At 55.7% G+C, this 10,164-nt stretch overlaps 1 protein-coding gene across 8 annotated transcripts in view; it reads left to right on the top strand.

Moving 5' to 3' along the window:
- The first annotated feature begins 2,796 nt into the window (after positions 1-2,796).
- Positions 2,797-10,164, top strand: part of SLC43A1 (solute carrier family 43 member 1) — a 30,295-nt gene continuing 22,927 nt past the window's right edge. For 5 of the 8 annotated variants that reach the window (XR_009729723.1, XM_061381531.1, XM_061381536.1 and 2 more), the window contains exons 1-2: positions 3,374-3,462; positions 4,130-4,296. Coding sequence is in view for 7 of the 8 variants with exons in the window: in XM_061381531.1 (XP_061237515.1) it covers positions 4,143-4,296 (154 nt within the window). In the remaining variant the exon portion in view is untranslated. Of the gene's footprint in view, positions 2,881-3,373; positions 3,463-3,618; positions 4,049-4,129; positions 4,297-10,164 lie in introns of those variants that run through there. The other 3 variants (XM_061381530.1, XM_061381533.1, XM_061381532.1) reach the window with 2 other exon arrangements.

Genomic DNA, 10,164 nt, shown 5'->3' with positions numbered 1-10,164 from the left:
GACTGATGCTGAAGCTGAAACTCCAATACTTTGGCCACCTGCTTCAAAGAACTGGCTCACTGGAAAAGACCCTGATGCTGGGAAAGACTGAAGGCCAGAGGAGAAGGGGACGACAGAGGATGAGATGGTTGGATGGCATCACCAACTGGATGGACATGAATTTGAGTAAACTCTGGGAGTTGGTGATGGACAGGGAGCCCTGGCATGCTGCAGTCCTTGGAGTTGCAAAGAGTCGGACACGACTGAGCGACTGAACTGAACTCAACTGACTGATTTCACAAAGTGGGAAATCCTTGGCCTGGCAGAGGTCCTTCCAAACTGACCCCAACCATCCTTTCCAGCTCCCTTTCTCACTCTGCTCTTCCCGTTATTGGATAGACATTTACCAGTGGCAGTTACAGGTCAGGTCCTGGGATAGGTTGCAGGCATAATACAAACCAGCCACAACGTGGTTCCCTTGGTGCCTGCCCTCCAGGGAGTTCTAGCTCCTGGGGAGGGAGCAGGCAAGATACTGCTGATTCTAGATCAGGGTGAGCACTTCATCTCAGGATAGAATAGCATCGAGCAGGCCGGCGGGGGCCAGGGGAGCACCTCTAACCCAGCCTAGGAGATCAGAGCTTCCTGCCAAAAGGGGAAACTGGAGGAGAGTTGCAAAGGACGAGTACATCGGAGATGAAGGAGGGAATCTGTCTTTCCCGCAAGATGCAATCGCAGATGCAAAGGGAAGGCGATGTGGAAGCAGCGGCTTCACGCTTCATTCCACAGGTGCTTCTCCAGTGTTCTTAGCTGCCAGGGGCTGTTTCTGGCTCTGGAGACACTGCAGTGCACACAGCAGACCAGAGCCTTGTCCCCATGCAGCTGACAGGTCCCCAGGCGAAAAGATGCAAATGTGGGTTGGAGAGAAAGGCGAGCATTAACAGCCACAGGGGAGCCGTGGACCCCTAGAGTCTGTGGAGCCGGGTCCACAAAACCCCTGGAATTTGAATGTAGATATACATGTGTCTGCATGGTCACACGGGCCTGTTCACAGGGAGTGGTCTCAGCATTTTATTACATTCTCGAAGCGACCTGTCCATGACTGCCTTGGGTCATGGGGTCCTTATTCTAGGGCCCCTGGTGCGAAGCTAAGAAATTTGACCTTGATCTGGAAGTTCTGGGAGCCAGTCGTGAATTTTGAGAAGCGAAACCCTCAGTGCCTGACACCCACTGCACCCCTGCCACAGAGAAGTCCTCGTGCCTTTTCAGCTGCTAAGATTCTGCTTTCGCTGTTTCCTCCCGACCTGGAGGAATGGGAAGGACCACCCTTCAAAGCCAGCCAGGCCTGACTTTGCATCCCCTTTAGACCTACCGTTTTCCAGCTGCTAGCCCCCAGGCCTGTCCGCCTGTGACAAGCTCCAAGGTTTAAATGAGCCTTGAGTGATGTTTTGAGGATTTAATGATAACTTTTGCTTGGAAAAATATGGGCTTCCCTGGAGGCTCAGACAGTAAAGAGTCTTCCTGCAATGTGGTAGACCCTGGTTTGATCCCTGGGTCAGGAAGACCCCCTGGAGAAAGGAATGGATACCCACTCCAGTATCCTTGCCTGAAGAATCCCATGGACAGAGGAGCCTGGAGGTCCACAGTCCGTGGGGTCGCAAAGAGTTGGACACGACTGAGCGACCGACAAACACTTTGCCTGGAAAGTGCCCAGCATACATTAGCCACTCATCAAATGTGAGTTCCTCTCATAGAGAAGTGGCTCAGCTGTTTAGAGAGTCCCTCTTGTCTGGGGCCTGGAACATCCTGGGCAGCTGCTCACAAGCCCAAAGAGCTTTTCGAACATCATCAGCATCACTCTCCAGACCCCCCAGTAAACTCACATCTGTACTGATGGGCCCTCGCCCTCATCCCATGAGTCCACACCACAGCTCACCCTCTGTTTTACAGATGAGGACGCTGAGGCTCAGGGAGGTCCAGAGGCTGTCTGGAGGGCTCCCATGACCACATCTTCTGTAGCAATAATGGCAGTGGCAGCAGTAATAACCACAGTGAACTCTGACTATGCTTCCTTTGTGCCAAGAGCGGCCGTGAGCATTTTGCCTGTCTCAGAACGCCCAACTCCAGCCCCCAGCTCTCCAGCAGTCCCACCATAGGTACCATTGTAAGGCAGGTGCTGTTGGTACAACTTAGAGAAGGAAACCGAGGCTCAGAGAGGCCAAGCAACTCGCTCAAGGTAGCGCAGGACAGCGTTCACGTCCACTCTCAGAGCTCAATCTGACTACCTCTACAAGGAAATCCGTGTCACTCTGCGTCTCTCGGAAAACTCTGTTCCCCAGCTGCACAGTTCAAAACCCCACCCGTACCCCCGCCCCGCCCCCATCGGCCGCCGGCCCGGCATCGCGGTCAGCACGCTCCAGCCGAGATGTTCTTTGCTGTGGCCGAGGATACACAGAGGGCTGCCTGGTTCTCCTTGGGGGCCGAGGCAGAGGCTAGGGGGAGGGAGATGGGTGGACATTTTAGGCGCAGGGCCGTGTGCCGGGGAGGGTGTCTGGGTATCCGGGATCGAGTCACGTGCTCGTGAAACTCGACCTAGGGGCAGGGTTTGGGGAGGGAACCCCCGCCCCCAGCTCGGGGCGCAGCCCCGGACGGGCGTCAATACAGCGGTTGGCTCGTTCCGTCGATTCACCTCGCCCTACCCTCGCCGCGCGGACGGGGGGCCGCCCGGAGGCGTCGTGTCCCCCGACCTCCTCCAATGGAACAGGGGCGGTGAGAGCCCCAGGCGGAATCTCCGAGGCCGCGAGCGCCGGGACGGTCCCGAGCTGGGCCCGCCGGACACCGGACGCCGGACGCCGGACGCCGACGGGTCCGCGGCCACGCGAGGCGCGTCTGCCCGGATCAGAGGTGAGCAGCCGGCGGGGCTGGGCTGGGGGGTCCCTGAGAACCGGGGGTCCCCGGGTGGCTCCTGCCGATTCTTCCAGGCTCCCCAAGAAACCCTGTCACCTGAGCGCGCGGCTCCCGCCCCTTCGGTCTGGTCCCTCTGCCCCTCTCCGGCGGCCCTTCCTCCGCTCTGGGCCACACTCGCGTCGGAGGCCGTGCGGACCTGCGGACGCGCCCGAAGGCCCAGGCCCATTTCACAGATGGGAATACTGAGGCTCCCGGGGGCAGGCACTCGCGCCTTCCCCAGCTCTGCGGCCCGGCCCGCCCCTCTCCTCTGCGATTTCCTCGGGCTCTCCTTCCCCCTAGTCCCGGCCGCTCTCCGCCCCGGCGCCGCCCGCATGCTGTCCCCTCCCGCGGCGGCGGCCGTGCCCGAGGCTGGGGCGGGGGCAGGGCGGGGGGAGCGCGGGCGGCTTGTCTCCCTTTGGTAAACACGCCCGCTCCCCAGCCCCTCCGCCGCCCAGGCCCTTATTGAGTCAGCAGCCGCCGGACTTCCTGCGGGAACCCGAGCCCCGTTCCCGGACAGGAGAGGACGAGCGGGCGCCTCGGGTGAGAGGGGGGCGCGGGGGTCGCGCAGGGCCCGCCTGGGGCGCCTTCCACGTGGCAACTGCGGGCCAGGAGCGAGAGCCCGCGGGCGCTTGGGTCGCCCGGCGCGGGAAGGGGCAGGGCCCGCGGGAGCCCGGCCCCGGGGGAGAGGAGTGGTCTCCCCGGGGCCACGGGAAGACGGAGGGAGGCGGGGGGTGTCCTGGGGCTGCTATCGGACTTCCCCTTCCTCCTCCTGCTCTCCTCGGGGGGTCCTTCCTGGAGCTGGAGGCTGGCTGGCGGCCGGCGGCGGCTTCAGAGCGCGCCTTGCCCCTTGCTGACCTCTGGGGACTCGGGGAAGCGCGGGTTTGGACGCCGGGAGCCGGGCACCGCGTGCCTGGGCCTCGGTGGAGAAGCCTGGAGGCGCGCCAGGGGTCCGTAGCGCGCAGACAGGACCTTCCGGTCCCTGATAGTGACCCGGGGGGCATGGGGGACCCCAGCGCCTCCGGCGCTGCCCCTGCGCCCGGACCCAGCTCGGCGAGACCCGCTGGGAAGCCCAGGACGCGATGGGGGCCTCCGTGAAGGGCGTCCCCCCTTAGCGGGCGGGCTCAAGGTGGGTCTCTAGAGCCCCCACGATAAAGGATGCTTCTCGGGGTCCTCTGGGCGCTTGGCTTAGTCCTCTGTGCCCCGGCAGGCTGGCCACCGGGATGGCCCCCACGCTGGAGCAGGCGTACCGGCGACGCTGGTGGATGGCCTGCACCGCGGTGCTGGAGAACCTCTTCTTCTCCGCAGTGCTCCTGGGCTGGAGCTCCCTGCTGATCATGCTCAAGAAGGAGGGCTTCTACTCCAGCATGTGCTCAGGTACCCCAAGAAGGGACCAGCGGGGGCGGCAGACGGGGACAGGGGGCGCTGGCCGAGGCCGGAGACCCAGCACCCCGCAGGGGCTTGGGCACCCCCACGTGTCCTCCAAACTTTCTCTAGAGAAGAACCCACTAACCAAATTCCGTTTGCACTCAAACCCAGGCATCCTGCCGGCATCCAGGTTCCGGGTGGGAGCCTTTGGCAATCTCAGGTCTAGGGCAAGACCGCACTGCAGCTACTAGCTGAGTGAGGGTTTTCTTGCTGGGGCTATTGTCAGGCTGAAGGAGGCAAAGGAGAGTCTTCAAGCTGGATTTGATCGTCAAGGTGGTGGAGGGTGGGGGTTGGTGCGCCTCCTTTTCCAGGCTCTTGGAGGCCCTAAGTCACCTCTTATACAAAGTGAGTAGCCCATTTCCTCTAGGGCCCCAGCTCATGGGGGTCTCTGTTTCCCATTTTGGCCACCTGGGCTTTGTATGAGGGGCCCTGAAGGCTGGAGTGACAATTCTAGCAATCTTGGGGAACGCTGGCTGTCTTCAAGCGCCAGGAGACAAGGAGTCGCCCCTCCTGCTGCCTGGGAGTTGAGTTTCTCCTCCTGTCTGACATGGGGATCTTTCTTTTCTGGGAAGGAGGGTGCTGAACTGACAGGCTCAGCCCAAGGAGCTGGAGGGATGTGGAGTTTGGCCCTGGCCTGCTTATCCTCTTCCTCCAAACACCTGGCTGAGGAACTGGCTTTGGAGGAGGGCCAGCTTGGGTTAGAATCCCAGGAGCTGGCTGACACTGGCAAGGTCTCTAAAGTGCTGAGCGCTTCCTGGGTGGCACTAGTGGTAAAGAGCCCGCCTGCCAATGCAGGAGACATGAGTAAGAGGCAAGAGTTTGATACCTGGTTGGGAAGATCCCCTGGAGGAGGGCATGGCAACCCACTCCAGTATTCTTGTCTGGAGAATCCCATGGACAGAGGATCCTGGCGGGCCACAGTCCATGGGGTCGCAGAGAGTTGGGCATGACTGCAGAGAGCACGAACACAGGCTAAACCATTGAGCTTTAGACACCTGGTCTGCAAAGTGGGAAGAAAAGCAGTGTCTATGCAATGAGAGGGAACAGTACGTGATCCGTGTGAGTGTCCTTCCTGGCTTCTCGCAGCTCCTGACTTCACTCCCTGCAGCCTGCCTTGGCTGTGGGAGAAAACTGTTGCCTTTGCGGGAGTGGAGCTGGGGCGTCCTTGATTTCTGTACCCTGCCCGACTAATCCGTAAGCGGCAGGTGGGGTGCAGGATGCGTGGGCATGCACAGCCTGATGGGGGGCCCGAGGAGGTGGGGATTCAAGCTGGCAGCTGGCTAGGAAGGGCAGGCTGGGTCAGGAGGTGCTGGCTTGGGGTGGTGTGCTGGGCATCCCAGGGTGGCTGGAAGAGCCAGGCAGAGGGCCGGGGCATCCCTGTGCCAGGGGAGGCCAGGTGTCCAGGTCTGCGCTGAGCTGTTTGCCCTGGACACCGAGGAGACCTGCCCTTTGCTGCCTCCTGGCCTTGATGCCTGTCTCTGCCTGTCCAGTGGCTTCTTCCAGCCCTCTGCACCTGTTTTTTTTTTTTTTAATCAACTTTATTGAAGATTAATTTACATCACACATTCTGATGAGGTTGGACAAATTTATACACGTTAGGAACCATCACCACATTCAATATTTAGAGTATTTCCGTCACCTGCAAAACTCCTTCCCTCTTGCTGCCCATTGTCCAGCTTTTCAAAAATATGGATAGAGGTTGATTAAGATAGAAGTCTCATGGCTTACATTTCACCCATTGAAAGTACACAAGTTGGGGCTTCCCGGGTGGTCCAGTGGTTAAGAATCCGTCTGCCAATGCAGAGGACACAGGTTCCATCCTTGGTCCAGGAAGATCCCGCATACTGTGGGGCAGGTGGGCCTAGAGCCTCTAGAGCCTCTGCTCCCCAAAGAGAAGCCACTGCAGAGAGAAGCCCCGCACGGCCACTCGAGTAACCACTGTTCACCACATCCAGAGGAAGCTTGCGTGCAGCCACGAGGACCCAACATGGCCAGGAAAAAAAAAGGATACAAGTTAGTGGTTTTTAATTTATTCAGAGTTGTTCCACCATCACCACAACCACTTTTAGAACGTTTTCTTTGCCCCCTAAAGTCATCCTGGATCCAACAGCAGTACCCACTCCCCACTGCCTCTTCTTTCACCCCCCCAGCACGAGGCAACCCCTCATCTACTTTCTGTTACAGATTTGCTATAACAGACACAGACTTGCTTATTCTGAATGTTTCATGTAAATTGCATCTTATAACAGGTGATCTTGTGTTAGGGTTCAGTTCAGTTCAGTTCAGTCACTCAGTTGTGTCCGATTCTTTGCGACCCCATGAATCACAGCACGCCAGGCCTCCCTGTCCATCACCAACTCCCAGAGTTCACTCAAACTCATGTCCATCGAGTCGGTGATGCCATCCAGCCATCTCATCCTCTGTTGTCCCCTTCTCCTCCTGCCCCCAATCCCTCTCAGCATCAGAGTCTTTTCCAATGAGTCAGCTCTTCACATGAGGTGGCCAAAGTACTGGAGTTTCAGCTTTAGCATCATTCCTACCAATGAACACCCAGGACTGATCTCCTTTAGAATGAACTGGTTGGATCTCCTTGCAGTCCAAGGGACTCTCAAGAGTCTTCTCCAACACCACAGTTCAAAAGCATCAATTCTTGGGTGCTCAGCTTTCTTTATAGTCCAACTCTCACATCCATACATGACCACTGGAAAAACCATAACCTTGACTATCAGATGGACCTTTGTTGGCAAAGTAATGTCTCTGCTTTTGAATATGCTATCTAGGTTGGTCATAACTTTCCTTCCAAGGAGTAAGCGTCTTTTAATTTCATGGCTGCAGTCACCATCTGCAGTGATTTTGGAGCCCCCAAAAATAACGTCTGACACTGTTTCCACTGTTTCCCCATCTATTTCCCATGAAGTGATGGGACCAGATGCCATGATCTTCGTTTTCTGAATGTTGAGCTTTAAGCCAACTTTTTCACTGTCCACTTTCACTTTCATCAAGAGGCTTTTTAGTTGCTGTTAGCATGATGTTTTCAAGGTTTTTTCGTGTTGGCAAAGGTATCAAGACGTGGTTCCTTTCCAAGTCCTTTGCCACCACATTTTATTTCTCCCTTCAACAGTTGCTAGACATTGGGTTGTTTCCATTTGGGGGTTATTATGGTGATGCTCCTGTGAACACTCATGCTCAAGTCCTGGGTGGACATGTGCTTTCCTTCCGTATGGAATTGCTGGGCCACAGAGTAACTCTAACATTGGGGGAACTGCCAGCTGTTTGCCATTTTCCATTCCTATCAGCAGTGCACGAGTGTTCCAAGTTCTCCATATCCTAGACAATGTTTGTTATTTCTCATCTGTTTTATTGTGGACAGTGCTATCTTTCTGTGGTTTTGATTTGCATTTCCCTAGCGGCTACGGAGAAGGCAATGGCACCCCACTCCAGTACTCTTGTCTGGAAAATCCCGGGGACGAGGGAGCCTGGTGGGCTGCCGTCTATGGGGTCGCACAGAGTCGGACTCGACTGAAGTGATTTAGCAGTGGCGGCGGCGGCTAATGACGGTTGAACATCTTTCTCATGTATTCTCGGCCACTAATGTATCTTTTCTTGGAGACATCTATTTAGATCCGTTCCCCATTTTTGAAGTGGGTTATATTTTATTCCTGAGTTATAAGAGTTCCTTGTATTATAGGTGCAAGTCCCTTACCAGATATAGGAGCTTCTCACTTCAGGGACGTTGCAGAGCACAGGCTCTGGGATGTGTGGGCTCAGTAGTTCCAGCTCCTGGGCTTTGGAGCACAGTCTCCGTAGTCACCGCGCACACGGGCTTAGCTGCTCCTCGCAGGTGGAATCTTCCACCCCCAGGGATCAAACGCGTGTCTTCTGCACTGGCAGGCAGATTCTTTATCCCTGACTCACCAGAGAAGCCCTCTTTTCACATTCTTTATGGTGTTCTTCCGAGCACAGAACTTTTTTTGTTTAACTGAAGTAGAGCTGATTTATAGTGTTTTGTTCCTTTCTGGTGCACAGCAAAGTGATGCGGTTTTATCTGTTAATACATACACTCATATACATGTGTAATTACTTTTCAGTTTACTTTCCATGATGGTTTATTACAAGATATTCAATATATAGTTCCCTGTGCTATTCAGTAGGTCCTTGTTGTTTATCCGTTTTGTAGATAGTAGTTTGTAGCTGCTAATCCCATACTCTTAATTCATCCCTCTCCCCGCTCCCGCATTCCCCTTTGGTAACCCTAAATTTGGTCTGGAGCGTGAAAGGTTTTAATACTGGTGAAGTGCAAACTATCTTCTCTTTGGACACTTGTGCTTTGGTGTCATGTTTAAGAAACCATCGCCTCATCTAAGATCACCAAGATTCACATCTGTGTTTTCTTCTAGGAGTTTTACAGTTTTAGCTGTCACATTTAGATTTCTAATCCATCTGAACTTACTTTTTGTGGACGGTGTCAGGTAGCCATCTGGTGTTTCTGGTTGCCCGGACGTGAGTGTGTGTTGGAGGCTGCTTCCTTGGGATCACTAGTGGTGACCAGAGTGACCCCTCCTTGTTTCAGAACTTTATGAACACTCTGATAAGCGGGAACAACGGGCTCTCTTTCATTCAGAGGACTTCAGCCTCCAGACGTCTGGCTCCTGGGGGCTGCTGTACCTGCTGCTCTGCCCAGCGCACCTGCTTTCTGCCTCTTGAAGCTTCCCTCGACAGGGTCCCAAGAACACAGACTCAGGCCGGGACTCTGCGTCCCCACTGTGTGTGGGAGGAGGCAGACGGTGCGGCTTCCCGATCTGCTCTGTGCTGCTTGGCTGACTGCAGCCAGTTACTCACCCTTCTTAATATTGTTGTTGTTTTTGAATCGCTATGTCATGTCCCACTCTTTTGCGACCCTATGGACCGTAGCCCACCAGGCTCCTCTGTCCATGGGATTTCCCAGGCAAGAATCCTGGAGTGGGTTGTCCTTTCCTTCTCCAGGGGATCTTCCCAACCCAGGGATCGAATCCACATCTCCTGCCTTGGCAGGCAGATTCTTTACCCCTGAGCCGCCCGGGAAGCCCACTAATATCTCCGTTACCCTGTATATAAAGTAGGACCGACAATCCCTACCTCATGAGGCTGTTGGGAAAGTGAAATGAGAGCCAGCAAACATTTCAGACTCCAGGCGTGCATTCTTCTTTTGTTCTGCGCCCAGCTCTCCCAGCATTTGCTGTGCGACCTTAGGCGAGTTCCTTGGCCTCTCTGGATCTCTGTGTCTCAGTCTGTGCCATGGAGTGGACAGCCCTCATCCCTCTCGCTTCAGGGAAATGACATGAGGACCAACGATGCCGTTTAACAGACGTTGAGTTCGTCATCGAGGCACTTATTAGCCTTGGCTTTGGGGCTCCCTGACCACCCCTTTCTTTCCTCTCAGCTTCGGTGGATGGCTCACCCCCCACAGGGGCACCGCAGCTAAAGCGGACTCTGTTACTCAGAAGGTGGGCAGAGGCGATTCAGTTGCCGACACACAGCTGCATATGTCGCATAAATGCCACACAGTGAAGCAGCAGCCAGCGCTCACCGAGCACTGACTGCTAGTGAGATCTTCAGAGGTCACACAACGTTGTGAGGCCCTCACAGCAGCTCTGCGTTCGTAGCAGAGCAAGCCGGAGCTTCCCTGCTGGCCCAGTGGCTAAGACTCCGTGCTTCCCGTGCAGGGAGTCTGGGTTTGACCCCTGGATGGGGAACTAGATCTCAAATACTTCAATTAATGCTGCCGCTAAATATCTTTTATGCCACAGCTAAGACCTGGCACAGCCAGATAAAATGGAG

This window comes from Bos javanicus, chromosome 15, assembly GCF_032452875.1.
Source record: "Bos javanicus breed banteng chromosome 15, ARS-OSU_banteng_1.0, whole genome shotgun sequence".
Lineage (NCBI taxonomy): Eukaryota > Metazoa > Chordata > Mammalia > Artiodactyla > Bovidae > Bos > Bos javanicus.
The sequence above is the reverse complement of the archived record's forward strand: the minus strand, read 5'-3'. Positions and strand labels throughout refer to the sequence as shown.